General features: G+C 42.1%; 1 protein-coding gene across 1 annotated transcript in view; it reads right to left on the bottom strand.

Annotated features, from left to right (window-relative positions):
- The window catches only part of LOC121583223 (zinc finger protein GLIS3-like), a 34,171-nt gene extending 8,228 nt beyond the window's left edge, over positions 1-25,943 (bottom strand). Inside the window, exons 1-8 of the mRNA XM_041899413.1 lie at positions 25,695-25,943; positions 17,193-17,780; positions 11,009-11,216; positions 9,656-10,826; positions 3,266-3,427; positions 2,777-2,887; positions 2,125-2,266; positions 1,813-1,945 (exon numbers count right to left, since the gene is read on the bottom strand). Of these exons, the coding sequence (XP_041755347.1) occupies positions 1,813-1,945; positions 2,125-2,266; positions 2,777-2,887; positions 3,266-3,427; positions 9,656-10,826; positions 11,009-11,216; positions 17,193-17,601 (2,336 nt within the window). The 5' untranslated portion in view covers positions 17,602-17,780; positions 25,695-25,943. The remainder of the gene's footprint in view (positions 1-1,812; positions 1,946-2,124; positions 2,267-2,776; positions 2,888-3,265; positions 3,428-9,655; positions 10,827-11,008; positions 11,217-17,192; positions 17,781-25,694) is intronic.
- Between the last annotated feature and the right edge of the window lie 1,155 nt (positions 25,944-27,098).

Here is a 27,098-nt window from a genome sequence, read left to right as displayed (position 1 = left end):
TGGAAATGTGAAATTAATGTAGGAGAATATAACACATTAGATCTAGTAAAAGATAATACAAACAAAAAAACATGCCTTTTCTATATATTTTTTTGTTCCATCATATTTGAAATGCAAGAGAAAGGCCACAATATAATATTGCAGTTTAGGCGCAATTTAGAATTTGGCCACTAGATGGCAGCAGTGTGTGTGCAAAGTTTCAGATTGATCCAGTGAAGCGTTGCAATACTGGACTACATTTTCAAGTACATAACTATAGAGAACATACAAAAATGATATAGTAATACAAAATGTAAGTTTACACACTCCCAGGAATTTCATACATGATGGATCATTAGCTTATACACTAACTTTCACACATCTAGATGGCCGGGCGGGTTGGGTGTGGAGCCAGAGACAGCAGGGGTTCAAACTGTACAACCAAGTTCCTACATTTGAATATAAAAATGGATTTTATCAAACAAAACTATGCTACATTTTATCTCTGGGACCCTTAGGATGACAAATCAGAGCAAGATTACTGAATGTAAGTACATTATTTACCTTCAGAGGTGAATGTATCAAACCAGTTGCTGTGATACGTTTTTGTTGTTGTTGTGCAACAATAGCATGGTATATTCCCACTGTAATAGCTACTGTAAATTGGACAGTGCAGTTAGATTAACAAGAATTTAAGCTTTCTGCCCATATAAGACATGTCTATGTCCTGGAAATTCTGCTGTTACTTAAAACAGTCATGCTAATCACATTAGCGCACGTTAGCTCAACCGTCCCGTTTACGGGACACCGATCCCATAGAGGTTAAACAGGATGGATGAGAAATATAACCATCTATTCACCATTGTCTGACACATTGTCAGAGTCAGACATTATGCATCCAGTGATGCCATTAGAACACATATTTCTCCGTCAATGTCTTAGACACACTGAGAAAATTATCTGCAAAAGGCCATCAATAGAGGTTCTTGAAGGGGCTGCGGCTTTCAACAGGACTAGGTAAGGTCTTTCATAATATACAGGTATAATTATTTCACCTGCAGAATTCCAAGAACGCTGTTAATTGATTACCCAGTAGGAGGGGAGAGAGAGTGAAAGACTGCTCTTAAGGTAATGACTTCAGAACTTTCATTAGCCAGCACTTGTCATAACTACGAAACACATTCATTGTAAATGCTTCAACCTTTACACAAGATCTGGGAATATAACTGTATTCTCAAAGTCTCAAGGAAGGAACATTGAACGCAGTGATAGAAATCCTTGCTCGACTCCTACTCCTACACATTTATTGTAAATTGATTACTGCATTTATGATGAGTAGCCTTCATTACAGAGATAAAAATGTGACTAAATATCACTATGAATGATGAATGGTTTAAATAGTACCCACTTTTCTAGTTCAAGACTATCTCCTGCACGTTTTAACATTTAAGACAGAATTACAGTATAACATTAACTGTGCACATATCACTGTGGTGAAGTTTACACATAGTTTTAAAATGGAAATGTTCTCACCACCAATGTCTTAGAAAATGATTTCCACATAACTACCACAGCAACAACTACTAAGTGACAGAAGTCAGGGCTGTTTAGCATAGTCCAGATTGTGACAGCTGCTAATGAATTTTCATAATTTGACCATAGGTAAAACACCATAGTATGAATTGTTTATCATAAATGAAAATGTTCCCTCTGCATATAAACAACCGGCAATGACACTAAACTGCCTCATAGTCAAAGCTGAATAAACTTCTGTGGTGAACTCAAATAGATTAGAAGACAAATAATAGTCGTTCTGCTGTGTGGGTGCAGTACCTGTAACTGTCCTGCTGGGAGCGCAGCAGAGCCAGGTGTGAGCTGTTTGAGGAGGGTTGGCGCTGTGGAACAGCTGAATGGACTGGGATGGATAGAGACACACAGTGGCTAGACTGGCCACTGGACAGCAATTCTATAAAACACAGACAACAAAATAGAGATATGGATACACTGGACAAGGCTACACACAACATAAACCCATCACCGAGACTCTAATTAAGAAGAATGTACGTACATAATAGGCCTACCTAACCGAATAGGCCTACCTAACTCTAAATAAAGGCACAGTCAGAGCATCTGGAAGATGTGTACCTGTGTAGTGATCTAGGGAAGGGCTAGGGGATTGGCCCAACCTTCTGTCAATCATGTCCAGAGGAGAGAGGCTGGGTTTCAGGTGTTGGATGGTTAGGCAATCCGTTAATGCCTCTTGGCTCATGTCAACAGACAACCTCAGCTTTAGACCAATCACAGAGAAACAGAGGTACAGAGATCAGCATAAATGCAGTAGAGAATACACTAACTGTAAAAAAGCTGTGAATGTGGGAGCGTTCGTACATATTTTTTATTTTTATAGAAACAGCCCACCTCCTGCGGCATGTTGTATCTATGGTGACATAACCTTAACTGTAAGATTTATTTAATGAGCATAATTATCCCCTACAGGGACTTTAATATGTTCTGAACATTACAGCGCAGCAAAGCAAATCAACTAACTAGTGAAGATTTATACAACAATACGTGGAGGCATACTGTGTTAGTGTACTGTGTAAGTGGATGTGTTTGCGATACAACAGAAGTGGGGAAAAGTAAGAGGCTGTGAAAGAGAGAGTGTTTCTAAAGAGCCATTGAGACTGTGATAAAGTCAAGTGGATCCTTTCACTGCAAAGTGTAAGTTCCTGAGGTTGATTGAGCGGATTATCAGGCCTAAGTGTAAAGAGTAGAGTCCAGGCAGCTCCATACTGACCTTCTTCCTCAACTGCCTCTCTTTGGAGGAGTGGGATTTGACGTGCTTGCGCAGGGAGCTGGGGTCAGTGTAGCGCTTTACACAACCAGGGATCTGACACGCGTACGGCTTCTGCACAAACATGCACACGTACACAGACAACTGTAAATAATGTCACAAAACCAACAACTTTCAGTTTCGACTTTCGGTGTGTGTGTCATTTAATTTGATTTATTTAGCCACGATAGTCCACTCACTTCTGGGTTCCATATAATCAATAAAAGCATACACATCACATAAAAGCTGTCTAGATAAAAGCACAGTCTACACAGAAGTATTTGTGTACAGCTTTTTTGAAGGTGGAAATGCTAGCTAGCTGCCATGTCCAGCTCGAGAGAGGACAAAAAGAAAGCGACACGAGAGAGAGAATAAGGAAGAAAACATAGAGTAAGAGATCAGTGTCTCAATGTGTTTTCTGTGTGTCTGTCTGAGACATGCCACTCAACTCACCGTGTCCAGGTGTGTGCGCTGATGCTTGGCTCGGTCGCTGGAGTTGCTGAAGGCTTTGTGGCAGCCTGGGTGCTGGCATAGATAAGGCTTCTCTCCAGTGTGGCTGCGCAGGTGGATCTTCAGGTTCTCCAGCCGAGAGAAAGCCTTCTGACAGCCTTCAAACTGAAACCAGTTAAGTGTACACTTAATATTCCTATCATGAACCTATTTTTTTTTATTTAACTAGGCAAGTCAGTTAAGAACAAATTCTTATTTACAATGACAGCCTACACCGACCAAACCCGGACGACGCTGGGCCAATTGTGCGCCGCCCTATGGGACTCCCAATCACAGCCGGTTGTGATACAGCCTGGAATCGAACCAGGGTCTGTAGTAACGCCTCAAGCACTGAGATGCAGGGCTTTAGACCACTGCGCCACTCTGTACATCAGGGGTCCACAAAACAATATCCAAACATTCAGCATATCGAGAGCTTGGGACTATAAAGTTATATCTGCAAAAAGAGGATTCAGAGATAATTGGCTTTAAAGTTCCGAAACCTCATTGGTTTGAATGGTGTCATCAATGTTTATCTTGTTTTCTTTTGGACTTAGCAACATGAGTACTATATAGGTAGAAAACATTGTACAGAACAAGGGTATGTCAATAACCCAATTTTAATGCAGATAGAAGCTCTCAATATGTAAAATACCACTGGCAAACACTATAAGAGGTGTGGTGGTCAATGTAACCAGCAGGGGTCAGTATCTGTGTGTACACAGACTTCAGTCTGTAGAATCTGTCTTGTCTCAAGGGTCTTGTAGTTGCTAAATGTGTTGACAGATTAACTCATTGTAGAAACATGCTACCACCAACTGGTAGAGAGGTTAAGGTAGAGAGGGGTTTGTTCCTTGTCAAAAGGGCTTGCTCCCTGCCCAGGTGCCCTAACTGTCACAAGCTATGGGAGTCAGGAGTAGTGGATGGAAGCTGATCCAAGTCAGCAGAACTGAACAGCTCTCCTTTGTGCAGTGCTACCAGGGGCCGACTGGCCATCTGGCATTTTTGGCAAATGCCAGATGGCCTTCCACTTTTAGCCTATTGGGCCTGTCAAACTTGTTTTTGCCAAATGATCATTATCTGGCTAATAATGGGGGCCTCAAGAAATAAAATGGGCCGGTGTGTGTGGGGGCCTCAAGGAAAAAAATGGGCTGGCTGGTGTGTTAGAAATGCCTGAGCCGATTTCTGGTCCCAGTCCACCCCTGAGTACTACCACCTCACTGCAATGACCTCACCCTCAAGACATGTGAATCATCAGTTTCCTACTGTAAGTCAAGCCTAGTACTTTGCTCTCTCTCTCTCTCCAGTCAAGGGGCTTGGAATGTCCTTACTTCAACTTCACAGAGTAAAGTCATGGAACCATGACCCATTTTATTATTGTCCCTCCAGGACTGGATTCCTTGCATAGCTATACCTCTCCCTCAGTCTGAGCTGACCAACTACAAATTAATCAGTTCCTTTAATATTTGACTCATCACATTCATCTGCATTGCTAGGGGACATATTCCTTTGATTCACTCCTTTGATTCCTTTGATTCACGTAATAACGTAATGCTAACTTCAGACTGTATTTCTCTTCTGAACTCTATCTGAATCAACATTGCTGCTATCTTCTTGCAAGACAATATCGTGATGAAATTCAACTATCTAACATACTGTATAGGCAAAGTGCTACCTACTCAAGAGACAGTACACTCGAAGCTTGCAAACAGCAGGCACGAACATACACCCTGCAGAGCAAAACCACCAGCAGAGTACTGTCATTATGCCAAAACCCATTATGCCTAACCTTGACCCTCAATTCCAGTAAGGCCATTATGAGTCCTTCTGATGGGAACCATATGTTCATATTGTCAAAAGGAATGGAGTCAGACTTTATAAGCCTTAAGTCATTCAAGAGGGAGATAGGAAGGCAGATATTCCTGAGAATTCTATTAGTGCTCTATTAGTGCTCACCAGCCTATTGGGGATAGAAAATTTATTCTGCATGACTGTATCATAGCGAATGTGTGAATTTGGGGTACAATGAACAGCATTTTAGTGCTTACAGATGAGGTCTCCCATGCAATGATGACGATCTCTCTCCTTGTGGGTCTTTACCGCTGCACTCTATGTCCTGCTTGTCTGGGGACATGAGTAATGACCTAACAGAAGTATTACTGAAAGTGGAGAAAGCCACCACCTTTCCAACGTTTTTCTAGTCTTTCACAAGTCTTCTTCACACACAGCAGGATATTCTGTCCAAATGCTCTCTAATACGGTGGCATACCAGGAAAGAACACCACGACCAGACACTCCAAACCACAGTGTAGAGAAAAGGATCAGCATCGGACCATTCAGACGGGCTAGCAGAAGAAAAACACAGGCCAGAGAGAATGAGCAGGATAAATAGTCATTCAGCCTGGGGATGGGAAGAGAAGTGAGAACCAGCATCACACACAAACACACTGCCAGGAGCCCAGCGGTGCCCAGGAGTGGCCCACCATGCACGCAAGCACACACACACTCTCTTGCTAATAAAGCTTAAAGTCCCCTTTTAGCTGCCGTGAGGGACAGAGGGTCTGAATAGACAGCAACATGGCTCCTCAGTGGAGCTGAATGCCACAGCAAGCCTCCTGACAGGTCCTGGCAGCCATGCATGCCCTGGGGAACAATGACCCGCCCACAGCTTGCCAGCAGAGTCAGTCTAGTGCCCTCTGTAGTGCCTCAGCCTCTCTCTTCTCTCACATCTCCACTCTCTCACATCTCCACTCGCTCACATCTCCACTCTCTCTTCCACTCTCTTCTCCACCCTTCCATGTTCCCGCTGTTCCATCTCACATCTTTACATAACACTTTCCTTCCTCTTATCTACAGCTCCCTTTCTGATCCCCTTCAAACTCTCAAATTTCTAGAGATCCTGATTCGAGTCCAGGCTCTGTCGTAGCCGGCCGCGACCGGGAGACCCATGGGGCGGCGCACAATTGGCCCAGCGTCGTCCAGGGTAGGGGAGGGATTGGCCGGCAGGGATGTCCTTGTCCCATCGCGCTAGAGCGACCCCTGTGGCGGGCCGGGCGCAGTGCACGCTGACTCGGTCGCCAGGTGTACGGTGTTTCCTCCGACACATTGGTGCGGCTGTCTTCCAGGTTAAGCGGTCACTGTGTCAAGAAGCAGTGTGGCTCGGTTAGGTTCTGTTTCGGAGGACGCACAACTCTCGTCCTTCGCCTCTCCCGTGTCCGTACGGGGGTTGCAGCGATGGGACAGGGACTGTAACTACTACCAATTGGATACCACGAAATTGGGGAGAAAAAGGGGGTAAAATACCCACAAAGAAATTTATAAAAATAAAAATAAAAGAAACTCTCAAATTTCACCCCTCCTCACTCTCACATATCCTCTCCTCATGCCCAGTCAACTTCTTCTCTCCCTCTTATCCTCTCGTCTATCATCATCTTCTTTAAATGCAAAAAGTTAGTTCATGAGATTTTGAGGTCTTTAAAACAAGCGCTAAAAACGGTTATAGAAACATGAGAATAAGCTGGTGCGTTAAAATACTTTGAAGTCTGAACTGGTTTCTGGTGGCAAAATCAAGTTATTTCCCTCCTTACGGTTGTAGAAATGGCGCTAAAAATCTTGGCAAACCATAAATCCCATCAGGCCTGCATTCTGTGGCGTTGTGGGCAGGACTAGAATTTCAAGCTGTCCATTGTGAGGGAAACTAAGTGGATTAACACGAACTACTGGGGTTGAATTACACCTTAACAGCTACAGTCTTCTTACAACAATAGAGATATGGTCAAATGCACACTGTGATTCCTCAAGTGAGCATACTACTCAACAACACAGGGACTTTTCATTAGAAAATAATATAGTTACTGTAGGAGATATATTTCAAATTTCCAAGAAACTGTATGAATCTATTGCACAACATCTAAAGCTGTTCTGATAAGCCTGAAAATGTACCATTATTAATTATGGTGATAATTGTTCATCTTTTCAACAGTAAATCATCAAATGAACACAGAGCAAAAAGCATGATTAGCTAATGTGTTTACATAGGCGTTGCTCTTAGTTATTTCCAAATTATTATATATATATTTTTAACCTTTATTTAACTAGGCAAGTCAGTTAAGAAATAAGTATTATTTACAATGACGGCCTACCCCGGGCCAATTATGCGCCGCCCAATCACAGCCAAATTGTGATACAGCCTGGAATCGAACCAGGGTCTGTAGTGATGCCTCTAGCACTGAGATGCAGTGCCTTAGACCGCTGCGCCACTCGGGAGCCCAGTTTGAAAACTGTTGGAAGTGTTGAAATCACAGTGATAAGGCATACACTAAATACACAGAGGAATCAACTATGTGTTAAGAAAGTGCTCAATCACCATCACACACTGAGAGCTGACAGGAACAAGTCATGGCTTGCCTGGTGTGTAATCAGATCTGCTCCATTGTGATGCTCCCGGCTGGGCACACAATAGGCCCGAGTGTAATTCTTGGACAATTGGCTGGCATGGCATCTAAGACAGTTTTAGTGAAGTAGAACTGGTTCTCTCGCTCTGTGAGAGTCTCTGTTGCCTGTCTAGCTCCTCGGCTCTGACTTTGATTGCTCAGACTGTTTTTGTTCAGTAAGTCTGGGTTTTCTGACAGTTTCTGTCAATTAGACTGACCTCGTTCTATTTCTTTTCAGTAGGACTTCTTCAGCGTATGCTGAAGTCAAGCCTGGGATGATGGGATGTTATATAATGGGTATGTCCAAATTGGCATTCTATTCACTATATAGGGAATATGGTGCCATTTCCGACACACCCAATGTCTGTTCTGTTTTTGGGCATGACCCTGGATATTTTCCCCTTTAACACATGATTTCATGGTACACAGACCCATCTGAATGCAGCTGCAGCCTCCATAGCAACGGGACTGGTTAGAACTAATAAGTGAGTGTTTTGGAGCGAAAGGTCGACCGCAGGTATGCATCCAGTTAATAATTGTCTAACCAAGAAGCAGCGAAACGAGACAGAGAATGAGAATTGTTGGCCTCTTACTCATCTGAACTTCAAGTATGTTACCAGTGGGGTTGAGGGCGGGGGGTATCTCTACAATTGTCTAGACCAGGGATGTCAAACTCATTTTGCCCGCCGGCCGCATTCGGTCTTTACCGAGGTCCGGAGGGCTACACTGAAAATGTGTTATATTTCCTTGCCGTCAAAATTAGCAAAAAAAAGTCCTGTATCCATTGTTTTTTAAATGTTTGATTCTCCTTAACTATTCAGCTTTCATTTAGGTGATTCATAGCAACCTGGAAAGAGTGAAGACTCTGTTCAAATGTAGGTCCAATATAATTTCTACAGTTTCGTTTAAGTTTTAGTAATTTGTAAAAAAAAAAAAAAAAAAAAAAATTACAGGACAGGAAGGACATACAGTGCAGAACAACTCATCTGTCAACTGACTTTGGCTTTGAACATGGCATGTTGTCATGCCGTGAAATCAAAAGCGACTAGTGAAGAGGACTAAATTAAGCCTTCTCTAGCAGCACAAGGACTGGGAGCACCTGTCTTTCGGGAATCAAGCCAATCCCCTCATCAGAACCAGGTCCATGGCTTTCAGATGAACTCCATTCAAGTCTCTCTCTCCTTGGTCACAGAACCAGACCCAATCAGAACCGGGCCAGGGGGCATCACCTTCCCAGAAACCCAGCCAAGTCTGTCCCTGCCTGGCAGGTTCTTGGCTGCTGACAGGCCCTGTGACTACCTGGTAGAGTAGCTCAGAGAGAGAGAGATCTAGGAGAGAGAGAGGAGACTGTGGCAGAGAGCAGGGAGCAGGAGGCTGTCTGACTGGTGCCCTGCCAGAACTTAAGCGCTGCGCTGCCTTTGTGCTGATTTAATAACTACATAATTAAGTTAACTCCCATGTCAACTATCACAGAGCTGGACTAATTAGCCCGTGGCCACAGTTAAGAGGAGAGAGAGGCCATATTTCTGACCCCAACCTTCAGCCTTCGGCCGTACATCAGAGCACACAAAGGCCTTAAAGAGGTACAACATATGTACTTCAAGATGTCTATTTCCCTCTAAACTGTCTCAGCAAGGCTATTAAGAGGCTGAAATGACATCTATAGCTCAGGTCTAGAGGATTGGCTGGTTGACTCACAGTAGACAGGGGAGACAGCCTGGAAGGGAACTGGTGCACTCACTTCCCCCTGTAGCACACTTATGGGAAAAGGATGTTAACCATTGTGCATAAGATGGAATACCTGAGGTAGAATTTTGTTCAGGTAAAGCCAATGGATTCTCAAGTGGGTGACTAAACAGATTCACACTTGCATGGTATAGACAGTTTTGAGGCATTCACCAGAGATTGATTTGCTATGTACCGTGCACTTGTTGGGCTTCTCTCCAGAGTGGACTCTCATGTGGATGAGGAGTTTGTAGCGGGCGTTGAAAGGCTTGAACCTGCGTGGACATCCTGCCCAGAAGCAGGTGAAGTCCTCGCCCTTCCGTTGGTCCACATGGAGCTTCTCTATGTGCCTTACCAGCTCCTCCTTTTGGTCATACACAGCACTGCAGTCCAACCAGCGGCAGCAGTGGCCCCTACTGTATTCCTCTGTCTCCTCCTCCTCTTCCTCCAGCATGGGGAACGGGGAAAGAGGATGAGGCAGGAGGCTGGCCCCATGCCCAGGGGGAGCTGGGGGAGCCTGCGGGACAGGGAACTGGGCCTGGCCCTGGATGTGGCTGGGAGGTCTGTGGAGGTGGTGGTGCTGGTGAGAGTGGTAGGGAGGCGGGGGGCCCTGCGGTGGACTAGCTGATCTGATGATGGTGGCCAACTCTAGCTGAAAGTGTAGAGATGGCACCAGGTCATTAGCGTTCCTGGCTGCCTTCTGTAGTGTCCCTCCCTCCTCTGGGAGACACTGCTGCTCCACCACCATGTTAGCCATCTGGCTCTCCAGCGCTCCGCCCTGCTCCAGCCTCTGCATGCGACCACACTCCTTCCAAGGGTGGGGGTCACTCAGTTGGGTCAGGGCCAGTGTGGAGCCTGGGAGGCTGAAGAGGCCTGGAGCCTGAGGATAGGGGATACAGCTCCCTCTCACCCCCAGGAAGTGGCCATAGACCTCAGGCTGGAGGGGTGAAAGGGTGTGGTGGGAAGCCGGAGAGCTCCGGGAGCCATTGATGTAAGCCACCAGCGAGGTGGGCGAGGTGCGGATGATGGAGTTGAAGTCGATGCCATAGCCGTCTGACAGAGGGGACATGGAGAGGGCCCTCTTCTTGGAATGGGCTGAGTACTGCCGGGGGCTGTTGACATCCCCCCCAAACAGGTAGGAAGGCAGGGACGCAGAGTTGGAGATGCTGGTGCTCCCTGACATGGCAGTGCCAGGGGGCATGCTGAGCAGCTCACCGCCCTCGCTGCCTAGGGTGGAGCCCTGCTGTGGGCAGAGTGGAGGAAGGACCCGGTAGCCATAGGGCCACTCCTGTCTGCCACTCAGAACTGACTGGGTCTCTGCTAGGCTCAGGGTGGTGGAGGCCAGCGACTCTCTGGAGAGCAAGGACCTGAGGCACAACACTGTAGTATGTGAGTAAGGATAGCAGTACCAGGAAAGTCGGGTAGAGTTTAGTATCACAGCTGTTTAATAACGTACGTGAATTTTGTTTAAAGTATCACAGAAATCAGTGTAATGAAAAGAGTTTGCAGGTATACTCCCTCACCTAGAATGGTGCAGATGTTGACTCACCTGGCATCTGTGTAGGGTACCACCAGGCCTTGTGGGGGTTGGGGGTCTTGGGGGGTGTGTGGTACCAGAGGACCTGAGGTGTAGGCCTGGGTGCTCACAGGAGACACTGGGCCCAGGCTCTGGACCACCATGGGACTACTGGTGACCCAGAGGTTGGCACCAGCCGGCTGGCCCAACACCTGCATACTTGGTCCTGAGACAGAGTAACCTGGTAGAGACAAGTTCACCATTAGAGGGTTGAGGGTTCTCCACCAATGTCAAAGTATACAGGGACATACAGTGAGGGAAAAAAGTATTTGATCCCCTGCTGATTTTGTATGTTTGCCCACTGACAAAGACATGATCAGTCTATAATTTTAATGGTAGGTTTATTTGAACAGTGAGAGACAGAATAACAACACAAAAATCCAGAAAAACACATGTCAAAAATGTTATAAATTGATTTGTATTTTAATGAGGGAAATAAGTATTTGACCCCTCTACAAAACATGACTTAGTACTTGGTGGCAAAACCCTTGTTGGCAATCACAGAGGCCAGACGTTTCTTGTAGTTGGCCACCAGGTTTGCATACATCTCAGGAGGGATTTTGTCCCACTTCTCTTTGCAGATCTTCTCCAAGTCATTAAGGTTTCAAGGCTGACGTTTGGCAACTCGAACCTTCAGCTCCCTCCACAGATTTTCTATGGGATTAAGGTCTGGAGACTGGCTAGGCCACTCCAAGACCTTAATGTGCTTCTTCTTGAGCCACTCCTTTGTTGCCTTGGCCATGTGTTTTGGGTCATTGTCATGCTGGAATACCTATCCACAACCCATTTTCAATGCCCTGGCTGAGGGAAGGAGGTTCTCACCCAAGATTTGACGGTACATGGCCCCGTCCATCGTCCCTTTGATGCGGTGAAGTTGTCCTGTCCCCTTAGCAGAAAAACACCCCCAAAGCATAATGTTTCCACTTCCATGTTTGACGGTGGGGATGGTGTTCTTGGGGTCATAGGCAGCATTCCTCCTCCTCCAAACACGGCGAGTTGAGTTGATGCCAAAGAGCTCGATTTTGGTCTCATCTGACCACAACACTTTCACCCAGTTCTCCTCGGAATCATTCAGATGTTCATTGGCAAACTTCAGACGGCCCTGTATATGTGCTTTCTTGAGCAGAGGGAACTTGCGGGCGCTGCAGGATTTCAGTCCTTCACGGCGTAGTGTGTTACCAATTGTTTTCTTGGTGACTATGGTCCCAGCTGCCTTGAGATCATTGACAAGATCCTCCCGTGTAGTTCTGGGCTGATTCCTCACCGTTCTCATGATCATTGCAACTCCACGAGGTGAGATCTTGCATGGAGCCCCAGGGCGAGGGAGATTGACAGTTCTTTTGTGTTTCTTCCATTTGCGAATAATCGCACCAACTGTTGTCACCTTCTCACCAAGCTGCTTGGCGATGGTCTTGTAGCCCATTCCAGCCTTGTGTAGGTCTATAATCTTGTCCCTGACATCCTTGGAGAGCTCTTTGGTCTTGGCCATGGTGGAGAGTTTGGAATCTGATTGATTGATTGCTTCTGTGGACAGGTGTCTTGTATACAGGTAACAAGCTGAGATTAGGAGCACTCCCTTTAAGAGTGTGCTCCTAATCTCAGCTCGTTACCTGTATAAAAGACACCTGGGAGCCAGAAATCTTTCTGAATGAGAGGGGGTCAAATACTTATTTCCCTCATTAAAATGCAAATCAATTTATAACATTTTTGACATGCGTTTTTCTGGATTTTGTTGTTGTTATTCTGTCTCTCACTGTTCAAATAAACCTACCATTAAAATTATAGACTGATCATTTCTTTGTCAGTGGGCAAACGTACAAAATCAGCAGGGGATCAAATACTTTTCCCCCTCACTGTACAGTAGGAAATACAATCACTTGACATGGTTTGCTTGAATTAGACCATATACTTTACAAATAAAAAAAATCCTGACATTTCTCCATGCATAATAATATCTAAATAGTGAGGAACCACATACTGTATTAATGATTAAGGGTCTAAAATGTAGAGTGGAATTTCTTAGGTCTCATGCGGGCTCTAAATTAATCAACACTGTTTCAAGTTTATGTTCAACTAGGAATATTATAAAAATCATAATAAATAAGAAGCCTTTACATCTGAGCACTCCAGCCTCAGCCACTCCAGCCCAGTGTTGCTGCTTGTGCTAAAGACTAAATTCAACCAGAATCGTTCGACACAGCTTGAAACAAGATTTAAGAAAACATAAAAAATTATAATAACTTTCTTAATTATGGAATCAAGCTATTCAACGTAAATTCTAGACAAAGATAATAGAGAGACGATTGTGGAGAACTCTCACTGTGTATTAATTGTAGTGAGAGTGGTTGAGGCATTTCCATTTGCATCCAACCATTGTCATCATGCTTGACACACATTTCTTAATTTGTACTGGCAGTATCTGACTTTGATAGCGATGCGATGAATCCAAGGTTCAGGGTCTGTTCATCTCCATCACAGTTCACTTCACCATATTAACACAGCAAACTGTGTTTGCACACCAGGGACCCATGAGAAAGATATCTTCAACAGAAATCAAACACAAACCTGACGTTTTTTGTCTTGTTCAATAGAAACGTATGAATACTGGAATTCAACCTAACAAACCTGAACTGCCCAGAGACACTTTCTGCTCTGTTAATTACTAATGAGATTTTTTTCTTCCTATTTTTCCTCCATCGCTCATTTAGGGACATGTTTTCTGCTTGGTTAATTATCAATAAACAGGCCAGGGAGAAAGGAGTTCTGGGGAAGAGCGGTGGTTCGGGTGGGAGGACAACATTGAAGTGAAGTGAAGTATGAAGACGTCTATGTAAATCAGTGCTACTTTGAAGAGTGGCGAGAAGAGAGGGGCTGATTGAAAAACTGTTTACAACATATCACTGTAAGTCTGTCTTCTGTTCTGGGACGTGCACACTGTGATCTTTCAATTGAAAGGGAGGAAGAGGTCCTCCATACAGGTCCTTGGAGGGCATAAGTATCAGGTTTTAAATAAATAGTTTATGGTAGGGAACATTTAGCTAGCTATTAAACAACTGATTCCTTTAATATGGTGCTTTCAACTTACATTTTTTACATTTTTAGTCATTTAGCAGACGCTCTTATCCAGAGCGACTTACATTATCTTTTTATTTTGGGAATCGAACCCACAACCCTGGCGTTGCAAATGCCATGCTCTACCAACTGAGCTACATCCCTGCCGGCCATTCCCTCCCCTACCCTGGACGACGCTGGGCCAATTGTGCGCCGCCCCATGGGTCTTATTTGGAGTGACATCCTCACTTGCAAGTGCACCTAGAGAGGACCACTAACCTAAGGTCTCGAGGGTCACACTGTCATAATGAGGGGACAAAGTCAAGACTGATCAAGTCAATTACAGTTATGGGCAATTCCACAGTAACGGAATTGCGCTGAGATTCAGATTCTACTTTACTTTACTTTGACCCCTTTTTCGTGATATCCAATTGGTAGTTACAGTCTTGTCCCATCGCTGCAACTCCCGTACGGACTCGGGAGAGGAGAAGGTCGAGAGCCATGTGTCCTCCGAAACACGACCCTGCCAAGCCGCACTGCTTCTTGACACACTGCTCGCTCTACCCGGAAGCCAGCCGCACCAATGTGTCGGAGGAAACACTGTCCAGCTGGCGACCGACAAGGAAATCGCGGCCGGCCAAACCCTCCCCTAACCCGCACGACGCTGGGCCAATTGTGCGCCGCCTCAAGGTCTTCCGGTCACGGCCGGCTGTGACACAGCCTGGGATCGAACCCGGGTCTGTAGTGACACCTCAAGCACTGCGATGCAGTGCCTTAGACCGTAATTGATTTCAAAGTTTAACAAACTGTACAACTCTATGCACAAGGACCACTTTTAACAATTTACACTGAACATTTTACAAAAACCCATTTACTGGAAGAACTGTGCATATGCTTATAGCCACTCCCTGTATATAGCCATGTTATTTTTACTCATTATTGTTATTCGTTATTCATTATGTATTTATTCCTCGTGTCACTATTTCATTAAAAAAAAATATTTTATCTTTATTTTATCTCTTTTGGTTGTTGAACTACAGTAAGTGAAGTGGATTTACACCTGGTAACAGAATTGAGGTAATGGAATTTCATCATGGGTCCCTGATCTGTACTAGACAGAAATGCATAATTATAAATATGAATGTCATTCTCTTCATGGTGATGTATCCTGAATAGGTACACAAAGGTAGAAATATGCAATATCCTCCTTTGCATATTTGGGTATTATTCTACACACTGGCTATTATTTTAATGAGCTCCGCCACCAAACAAGACAACATTTGGTTGGTCCGGACCGGACCAAATCTTAACCAATCACAGACGTCTATGTTTCACAAGTTTGGACATCAAAGTACAGCACAGTAGAGTTCAGTAGAGTACAGTACAGTATAGTCAAGTAGAGTATTCTTCAGTACAGTACAATACAGTTCAGTACAGTACAGTAGTAGAGTATGGTTCAGTACAGTACATTATAGTGTACTCAACTCTAGTGTGCTCTACTGTGTACTGTACTGAACTCTACTTTTCTTTACTGTACTGTACTGAACTATACTCTCCTTTTCTTTACTGTAGTGTACTCTACTGTGCTCTACTGTACTGTACTGTAATGTACTGAACTATACTCTACTTTTCTTTATTGTTGTGTACTCTACTGTGCTCTACTGTACTGTCCTGTAATGTACTGTGCTGTCCAAACTTGTGAATCATGGACGTCTATGTCTATGTTTGGGCCAAAAAAAGGCCGGTACAGAAAGACTTGAAATCAAGTCTGGTCTGCACCAGGCCCCCAAAAAATGTCTGTGGATGTTGAAATCAAGGCCAGCGCAGACTGACCAAATGTAAACTACTTTTCAACGTCCATGGACGTCCGGTGTCGGTCAGTGCTTAGTGGGTGAGGAACCTGGTTACAGTAAATGGAAAGGGAGGGGGCTCATGGGTAGGTGTCAGTAAGAGCCGGGAGAGGGGACATTAATTGGAGAGAGAGAGAAGAGAGAGAGAGAGAGAGTGAGGCAGAGCTTGCCCAGACTTTTCACACTCTTGCTTTGACCACCAGATGACAGAAAGAGAAAGAAAACAGTTATCAGTTGAACATAACAGAATGCCAGTGGAAGGGAGGACAGTAGCAGGTGACCCAACTGTGTTTTGTGACTACTTTGATTTCCCATTGTAGCCAATTCAATTGCAGAAATTCTGTTACGATTTGTTTTAATCACTTAATAATTTATAAACAAAATTGATATCAGTAAAAACACTATAACTAACTGATAGGTCTTTACTTGTCACTTCTGTGAACTGAAAATATCTTAAAAGATATGTGGGTTTTTGGTAATGGAATTTCAAGGCACAAGGCAATGTTTGTTAAACTTACAGAAGGCAGAACAAATTATCCTAAACTAAATATAAGTGTTGATATTAGTTGGCAGGGGTCTTCAACATTATTGTGCGGCAGGTAGCTTAGTGGGTAAGAGCGTTGTGCCAGTAACCGAAAGGTCGCTGGTTCTAATCCCCGAGCCGAGCCGACTAGGTGAAAAATCTGTCGATGTGCCCTTGAGCAAGGCACTTAACCCTAATTGCTTCTGTAAGTCGCTCTGGATAAGAGCGTCTGCTAAATGACTAAAATGTAAAATGTAAAAAATGATGTATTTCTAATAGCTTTTAAAGCTTTTTCTGGTAGATGTTTTCTAAGACCTCATTTCAATCTGTTTGAAAAGAAATCAAAGCCTTTGCTTATTCCTAATTTCTAGGATGGAAATGGTTGAAAATAATATATGTATATATATTATACTTCACCAACATTCACCAACATGTGAAGTTCATAGGAGCATGTCAAATTGGGTGTCAAATGAAGGCTAAGAGTATATTACATGTTTTATTAAGACATATATATATATATCTTAATAAAACATGTAATATACTCTTAGCCTTCATTTGACACCCAATTTGACATGCTCCTATGAACTTCACATGTTGGTGCTCATGGGTCCTTTTACATGGAAATGACCTTATCCTACACAAAAGGTCAAGACATCACTCACATATACACTGATGTGTAAATGTATTAGTCTGTATGTAATACTGTCTATCGGCAAAGCCTACTAGAACTTACCTTTGACACCACTGTCAGAGCAGTCAGACGCCATGCCCTGATTGGTGGCTGCAATGCTGATGGGTGGGAGTTGAAGGGTGGGCACTTGTTGCCATGACATCTGTGAGACACTTGACACATTTGGCTGTTTCCCATTGGTCAACATCTGCCTGCGGAGGCTCGGGGCAGGAAGCAGGACAGAACTCCCAGAGTTTGTCCCGGAGCTGAGGGGTACCTGGGAGTGGTGGACACCCCCTCCTCTGCCCCAGCTGCTACCCACCGGAGAGGGGCTCAGGGTGGCACGGTATCCCGGGGACAGGGTGGTTTGCATAGGCATCCTGATGGAGGGGGCCTGCTGTCCTGTGATCATGCCCAGCGATGGGGTTCCACCAGAGGGGGAGACCAGGAGGTGACAGCCCTTACCGTTCATGTTTGACCCAGTGTCTTCTTCACAAACAGCCTTGGTGAGTTTAGGGGAATAGAACAACTTTTCCCACAATGCTCCTCTTCCCAAAAGTCATGCTTGAATCTGCAGAAGAGGAAGATCAGTGGCTAAATCAGCATCTCATCTTCAGGCCCTCAGTGGTCTATCCATATGGACAAAGACATCTGAAATATATCAGTGAGACAGGCACACATTTATAGTTATGAGTAATAAATGAGTCACAATCTATAACTGGCGTAGGGAAGAATTTCCTGAAATCTCCCAAAAATATGTTGCCAAGGTCTACTCGTGGTTCCCAACTCCAGTCCTTCGAGAACCCCCAACAGTACACATTTGTATTGTATCCCAGGACAAGCACACCTGTTTCAACTTATCAACTAATCAGGCCCACAATTAAATTAATCAGGTGTTTTTTGTCCGGGGCTACAACAAAAATGTGTGCTGTTGGGGGTACTCGAGGACTGGAGTTAGGAACCACTGGCTCTATTCTCTCACGTACAAAATCTAAATATTCCATCCATTTTCAAGCATGTCAACAATGTAATACAATTATACAATACAAAAAAGTTAACATATTGTGATTAGGACTAAGCTGTGTATGAACAAGGATAATAATACAGAATGTTGCAGATAAGTGTATTCAAGAGGTGATGTAGGACTAATGCATTTTTACATTTTCATTTACATAATGCAGTCACAAATGTGATGCCGTAACTCATCCGGGAAGTTTGACGGCAAACAGAACTACAACAGAAAACCGACACGTGCGCAACTATGGGGCAAAACAGATAGGGTTGTCTTAGATTGTTGACAACATGTAAACTATATTTAGTCTCCAAATGTTTATTGAAAACATAAATACATTTGCACAATGAGAACTTGGTTAGCTAGCTAGGGAATTTTTGCCATATTAGCATTGACTTGAAATCTGTCACAACACCTCAAAACAAGACATGGTATCAAAAACAAGATAAAACTTGCTGAAATGAGCCATCTACGATTCCCCACATGGCAGCTTCTTGTCATTGTTGCTAGCTATCTGACCATTCAGAATCATAACAAAACACGGCTTCTGGACCCATCAATGCGCTGGTATCATGCAGCTCTTACTGTGGAAGGAAATCATAATCTGGTTGATGCCGAGTGGGAAGGATATTTTGAAAGTGTTTTAGTCTGCCGTGATTAATCATAATCCATAGATATGCAGGTAAGAGTCTACAGTTAAACAGCTTGCTAGCTCAACACAGTATCATACAGTTGTTTTCATTGCTAGCTACCCACTGGGCACAAACTGGTTGAATCAACGTTGTTCAACGTAATTTGTCAACGTATTGTGATGTGGAATCTACGTGGAAAACAGTGGAGGCTGCTGAGGGGAGAACGTCTCATAATAATGACTGGAACGGCGTAAATGGAATGGCATCAAACCATGTGCTTGATACCATTCCACCGATTCCGCACCAGCCGTTACCACGAGCCCGTCCTCCCAAATTAAGGTGCGGCCAACCTCCTGTGGTGGAAAATACATTGGATTTGAAAAAAGTTATGAACTTTTGTTAAAAAATTTTAAACTGCTATTTTGAGGGTAACATTTCAACAACCAAAATATGTTGAATTTGTACCTTTGAAACAACGTCAGATCTTCAACGTAATAGCCACTATAAGAAAAAAACTATAGGCTGGTCAGCACCTCCTACTGGAGAGTTGATCTATCTACAGCTATCCCTTCGGTTTCCCATCCAGGATTTTAACCAAGCCCAGCCCTGTTTAGCTTTGATATATTTGTCACTGACTATTACGAATGTGCGTCTAAAAATACCAACGTCTAAAATGGAGACGTGAATTCAACATATAAATTTTTATTTTGTAGACAAACTGGAATTAAAGCCTGACTCAGTGACACAGATGGAGCTATCCAATCAGAAGATGCATCTCTTTCAAAAGTTGATATTTGGTTTCGTTAACAACCAAACACAATTCAATATCACTTTTGCAATACGGTAAATAGCATACTAACTTGTTGACAAGTTAACAAATTATATGTTGGATTCACATCTACATCTCAACCAAAAATAAAAGTTAACGAATAGGATTAAGCCAGTGGCTCAGATGGAACTATCCAAGCAGTAGATACAGTTGAAGTCGGAAGTTTACATACACCTTAGCCAAATACATTTAAACCCAGTTTTTCACAATTCCTGACATTTAATCCTAGTAAAAATTCCCTGTCTTAGATCAGTTAGGATTACCACTTTATTTTAAGAATGTGAAATATCAGAATAATAGTAGAGAGAATAATTTATTTCAGCTTTTATTTCTTCCATCACATGCCCAGTGGGTCAGAAGTTTACATACACTCAATTAGTATTTGGTAGCATTGCCTTTAAATTGTTTAACTTGGGTTAAACATTTTGGGTAGCCTTCCACAAGCTTCCCACAATAAGTTGGGTGAATTTTGGCCCATTCCTCCTGACAGAGCTGGTGTAACTGAGTCAGGTTTGTATGCCTCCTTGCTCGCACACGCTTTTTCAGTTCTGCCCACAAATGTTCTATAGGATTGAGGTCAGGTCTTTGCGATGGCCACTCCAATACCTTGACTTTGTTGTCCTTAAGCCATTTTGCCACAACTTTGGAAGTATGCTTGTGGTCATTGTCCATTTGGAAGACCCATTTCTGACCAAGCTTTAACTTCCTGACTAATGTCTTGAGATGTTGCTTCAATATATCCACATAATTTTCCTTCCTCATGATGCCATCTATTTTGTGAAGTGCAGCAGTCCCTCCTGCAGCAAAGCACCCCCACAGCATGATGCTGCCACCCCCGTGCTTCACGGTTGGGATGGTGTTCTTCGGCTTGCAAGCAACCCCCCTTTTTCCTCCAAACATAACAATGGTCATTATGGCCAAACAGTTCTATTTTTGTTTCAACAGACCAGAGGACATTTCTCCAAAAAGTACAATCTTTGTCCTCATGTGCAGTTGCGAACCGTTGTCTGGCTTTTTTATGGCGGTTTTGGAGCAGTGTCTTCTTCCTTGCTGAGCGGCCTTTCAGGATATGTCGATATATTACTTGTTTTACTGTGGATATAGATACTTTTGTACCTGTTTCCTCCAGCATCTTTACAAGGTCCTTTGCTGTTGTTCTGGGATTGATTTGCACTTTTTGCACCAAAGTACTTTCATCTCTAGGAGACAGAACGCGTCTCCTTCCTGAGCGGTATGACGGCTGCATGGTCCCATGGTGCTCCCAAGGATGAACAAAAAAAAAAATATATATATATATATATATATATATATATATATATATATATATATATTTGTAAAGTGGTTATCCCACTGGCTATAGGGTGAATGCACCAATTTGTAAGTCGCTCTGGATAAGAGCGTCTGCTAAATGACGTAAATGTAAATGTAAATGTAATGAACCAGACTTGTGGAGGTCTACAATTCTTTTTCTGAGGTCTTGGCTGATTTATTTTGATTTTCCCATGATGTCAAGCAAAGAGGCACTGGGTTTGAAGGTAGGCCTTGAAATACATCCACAGGTACACCTCCAATTGACTCAAATTATGTCAATTAGCCTATCAGAAGCTTCTAAAGCCATGAAATCATTTTCTGGAATATTCCAAGCTGTTTAAAGGCACAGTCAACTTAGTGTATGTAATCTTCTGGACCACTGGAATTGTGATACAATGAATTATAAGTGAAATAATCTGTCTGTAAACAATTGTTGGAAAAATTACTTGTGTCATGCACAAAGTAGATGTCCTAACCGATTTGCCAAAATCATAGTTTGTTAACAAGAAATGTGTGGAGTGGATGAAAAACAAGTTTTAATGACTCCAACCTAAGTGTATGAACATTTCCGACTTCAACTGTACATCTCCTTTAAAATGTTGATATTTAAATGCTGCGTTGTCAACCAAACACAATTCAATATTACTTTTGTAAGACAGTAAATCGCCTATTGTTAACTAATGTAACAGTTTTTATTCAACCTTAAAATGAGTAACACATCCAGGGGGGAGGTATTGCAAGAGGAAATTGTAGAATGATGATTTACTGGGAAAGATGGGTTGATCTGTGGCTGTCTGAAGATAGGAATGAATCAGTGTTGGAGTAAATACACACACACATGCACAGTATAAATGTTTGAAGGCCTCCAATTAGGGGTGAGGGTGGGGATGTGATTATTGTATGTTTTTATTGTATATTGTATATTGTATGTTTTGTGTTTTGGTTTTATCGCTGTGAGCAGTGTGTGTGCTGGTCCTGATGGTGATGGGTGTGCTCCCTTGAGATATCAACTAACTTGAATTCAAAGTGAAATAAATAAAAAAAGGTCACCATGTGATTAGATTTAGGTTAAAGCTTGGTTGAAAATAAATAAGAAATTCCCTTACGTTGATGACTTTTTGCAAATCCAATCAGTTTTCCACGTTTATTCAACATCACACTTTTTTTGTTGAAATAATGTGTAAACAACGTTGATGCAACCAGTTTTTGCCCAATGATGTTGTTGTTTAATAAACAAAATATCTGACATTGTATTCACATTTTAACTTTGGTGTGCTTTTAAATGGTTGAAAGCGCAGTGATAGTACATTTAGGTGACAACTAAACCAAAAATCAGACATCGATTTTGGTTGTGCTTTTAGATGCTTGAAAACATAGTGATAACACATTGGGAATTCAACAAACTGTTGGCTGTCTTTTTGAGTGGGTATAAATAGGTTGAAATCTCATTGATAAATGTATCTACCAAATATTATCAAATTATCCACATTGAAATGAGGTGGTGTTCCCAGTGGCTATTGCTGTGTAACTAAACAGCTGTTATGGGTTTTTTTCAACAACTAATTGACTGAAGTCGGTTCAATTATTTGTATTCAATTTCGTTCTTTTTTTTCTGTGAGCTCAATGCGCACATTGCACTCCAGTTTCTCTAGAGATAAATCAGATAATGCCTTAACTGTGCGATGTAGTAGAGAGTTGTAGTTTTCAACAGGCCAATGTCCTACATAGTTTAGCGCAGAAAACTTGATAATTAACTACAATGACCATAATCCATTGCGCGGATACTTGTCCGGTCTGTTTTTCTTTTACACCTGCTACATAAGTCACAGAAGGATGCGCGATGAATAGGTATTGGTCTTCAGCAGTCATAAAAGTATGCCTTATTTACTTGAAGATCTACTAAAATTGTGATTTTGTCAGACAGCATAGGCAGCAGCTCTATAGAGATGAGATGATGACTTGGAATGAAATAATAAAGTTATCAAATAAAACAAATGTATTATCCACAACAACTGAAATATTTAATTAAAGTGAAGTAATGTGAATAACTGATGGTTAATAAGTGATAATCAGTCATGGGCAGTCACCTACCATCATGGGACTTTTATTAATTGTTTTATTCTGTGTTGTTACAGTATTCAACAAGCATAACGCATAGTGCATGATTATTTTTTTTTTTAAATCAAAAACGAAAAAAAAAAAAATATATAATTGTTTTACAATCGAGCCGAAACCGAACCGACCTCAAAAAGCACTAATAAACTAATAATAATATTACTAATAATAACTAACTATAAACTAATTATAAACGCTCAGCACTAATACAGGTAGCATGCTACCTAGCTAGCTTTAGCTGACCAGAACTCTAGCTAGCTAGCTAACGTTAGATTGGCTATTGTTTATTGTTGATGTGCTAAGCCATGCATGACATGATGATAATCTTCATAATGTTTGTCAGTTTGTCGTGTTTAACCACTGTAAATAGCCACTGTGGTGCATATGCTAACCCATGTTAGCCAGGTGATAGGGACACACAGGCTAAATTTGCTAGCTAGCTAGCCACGATTAAATAATGGCTAAATAGCTATCTAGATTGGATAATAGATTTCGGTCGTTTTTTACATTTTCAACTAACTGGCTAGCTAGACGAATATCATTTACATCTAGCTAGATGGTAATTATGAAGTTAAAGGTTTGCTAAATCAGTTGGGTCAGCATTGCCATTGTTTGGCTGGAAGCAGGTTGACTACAGGGATTGTTTTTTAGCTGGTGAATTAGTACAGCTGTAGCAGTCAACAGGAAATAACAAGCTATAGAGGATTAATGTATTCATGTTTTAACTAACCTATTTTCTGGAATTTGTCTTTCAGCATAAGAAGAACCTGCTCTCCTCCACAAGTACAATGAGATGAACAAGTGTGAACAAGCAGCACTTTAGATATTTTTGTCTTTGTACTTTATGAGCTTATTGCTTGAACTTGGGGGTCAGTGAATGTTATTGCTAGATTTGTTGAAATTTTGAAGCGTTCTAACTACACGCTATTCAAAGTGCTCTAAACAGATTACGGGAATCGTTCACAAACATTGGCACATTCTAAGACCCGATGACAGTATTGGTAATGTGTTTTCCCCTTGGTTGTATTCTCGCTGGGCAGAAATCTCAGAGATCAATTGATAAACTCGGATTTACCACCTCTAAATATCCCTGCACCACGTCTATTTGCGCCTCTACCGGATGGAAACTACAAGTGTAATGGCTGTGCTCAATGCAATGGCACTTACAAATGTAGATCCTTCAAACACCCCCAAACAGGGAAACAGATCCCAATCAAAGGTGTTATTACGTGCTCCACTAAGGCAGTTATTTATCTTATAACTTGTCCTTGTGGTAAAAATTATGTGGGTAAAACAAAGCGCGAATTAAAAGTACGAATCTCGGAGCATCGTAGCACCATTAGGTGCAAAAACTCGACACCCAGTCGCTGCCCACTTTTTGGAAGCGAACCACTCGATTTCGTCCTTACGTTATATCGGCAACGAACATGTCACCCTCCTTAGGAGAGGGGGTGACCTCGACAACTTATTGTTAAAACGAGAGGCTGCCTGGATCTTTAATTTAAAGACCCGTGCTCCCTTCGGTCTCAACGTAGACTTTGATTTGAAGCCATTCTTGTAATTATTGTGATTTTGCTATTCATTGTAAATGTTTGTGGGCCTATGTAGCCAAGTTGTATCTATGATTGTATGCTATCTATGTTTTTTGTATGTTCTGAATTAACCAATGCTATCAGGCCACACCCGGCCATGATTACAGACACCTGCGTGTGTCCTTTGACACTATATAAACTAGTGACCCGCAGTGTTTGTCATTATACCCTGATGAAGACAGCTGTGTCTTGGCTTCCAAAGTGATTTTACCCACCCAGTGCTAAGCAATATACCTCACTGCTTTAGCACATGGCTACAGTCACATGGGTTCACATGTGAATTCTTAAAGAAATGGGTGGGTCAAAGGCTTAAGAGTGTTTGAACTATGTTAAATGGCAATGAACAAATAGCAGCACTGTAGCTGTTCAATATGAAAGGTTATCTTTATTATACAACAACAGGCTATTTAATACTGTTGATGTTTTGCCTAATGGGGGAATTAGTGAGATAATGTTCCGATTATCCATTTTGGCAATTTGGTGAAAATATTCCTTTTCTAAATACATGTTTCACAAGGATTATTGTAGAGCAAGTGTGTAAATTGCAGTAAAATCTTTGAAAGCCTTTTTCTCCTAAATGGAATTATACATTTACCAACATTTAAAGAAGCATTACTTCCCAATGTTTCATCCAACTACAGTGTATGATATACCATTTTGAAGCGCTGAGTCTGTACTTGTATACAATGTAAAAAAAAAAAAGCAAATCAAATACATTTGATTTAAGCCCCCACAAATGCACTTTCTGTCTGACACACATGACAGGCATATTATAAATAAAATCGTACATGCTATATAATTAAAACCAACTTGCTACAAGACAGATTGCAGTTTATATTTACTGTTGGCTACTTTGTTACTAAAGACGAATTGCAATTGCAAGTCATTTGGTAGATTTTGCACTTAGCAGAGTGATTTGCAATAACATTTATTTCAAATGTTTGTAGTAGGCCTATCATTGTCAAACACATTATGCAGACTGAACGTTTACAGTAAATTAAAGTAAATAAAAAGTTAATGACAATGTCAAACTTCTATTGAATTGTAAATACTGTCAATTACATGTTTACTCACCTGCAAATTATTTAGCACTGAAACTATATTCTGTCAAGTAGTAGATTGACAGGTGAAAACTCGAAACGGCAAGGTGATGATGACTTCGATAAGATACCAAGTAGTTTTTCGACATCACCACAGAGTTACAGTGAAATTACTGTTCGCGGTTTCGTTACATTATTCCACTCTATGTTTGAGAAGTTGTGATGAAGTTGGTCCCACGCGCTCTTTGAACTCAGTCGCTGATCCTCTTGTTGGTAGGCTACGTATTCGTTTTGGTCATGTCTCCAGCAGGGAGGTGTATCGGTTACCCTTTTGCCCTTGTGTGTGAGGGATGTGATTCCCATATTCAAGCAGCCTGGTCTCATACACTAGACGTAACATAGTAAACGAAACTCCGGGACACTCAAATTAGTATGATATGTTATGTTTTGTATGGTTACACAAGATAGAAGGTTACTTAAGGCAAAGGTTGGTTGTTCAAATCTCATCAGGGACAACTTTAGCATTTTAGCTAATTAGCAATTTTGCAACTACTTACTACTTTTTACCTACAGTACCAGTCAAAAGTTTGGCCACACCTACTTATTCCAGGATTTGTCTTTACTTTTTAAAACTATTTTCTACATTGTAGAATAATACTGTAGACATCAAAACTATGAAATAACACATATGGAATCATGTAGTAACCAAAAAAGTGTATTTTATATTTGAGATTCTTCAAAGTACCCACCCTTTGCTTAGATGACAGCTTTGCACACTCTTGGCATTCTCTCAACCAGCATCATGAGGTAGTCTCCTGGATTGCATTTAAATTAACAGGTGTGCCTTTTTAAAAGTTAACTTGTGGAATTTCTTTCCTTCTTAATGTGTTTGAGCTAATCAGTTGTGTTGTGACAAGGTAGGGTGGTATACAGAAGATAGCCCTATTTGGTAAAAGACCAAGTCCATATTGTGGCAAGAACAGTTCAAATAAGCAAAGAGAAGCAACAGTCCATCATTACTTTAAGACATGAAGGTCAGTCAATCCGGAAAATTTCAAGAACTTTGAAAGTTTCTTCAAGTGCAGTCGCAAAAGCCATCAAGCGCTATGATGAAACTGGCTCTCATGAGGACTGCCACAGGAAAGGAAGACCCAGAGTTACCTCTGCTGCAAAGGATAAGTTCATTAGAGTTACCAGCCTCAGAAATTTCAGCCCAAATAAATGCTTCACAGAGTTCAAGTAACAGACACATCTCAACATCAACTGTTTAGAGGAGACTGCGTGAATCAGGCCTTCATGGTTGAATTGCTGCAAAGAAACCACTAAAGGACACCAATAATAGGAATAGACTTGCTTGGGCCAAGAAACACGAGAAATTGACATTAGACCGGTGGAAATCTGTCCTTTGGCCTGATGAGTCCAAATGTGAGATTTTTGG

This window comes from Coregonus clupeaformis, chromosome 15, assembly GCF_020615455.1.
Source record: "Coregonus clupeaformis isolate EN_2021a chromosome 15, ASM2061545v1, whole genome shotgun sequence".
Taxonomy (NCBI): Eukaryota; Metazoa; Chordata; class Actinopteri; order Salmoniformes; family Salmonidae; genus Coregonus; species Coregonus clupeaformis.
Note: the sequence above shows the minus strand (reverse complement) of the source record. Positions and strands in the feature narration are given on the sequence as shown.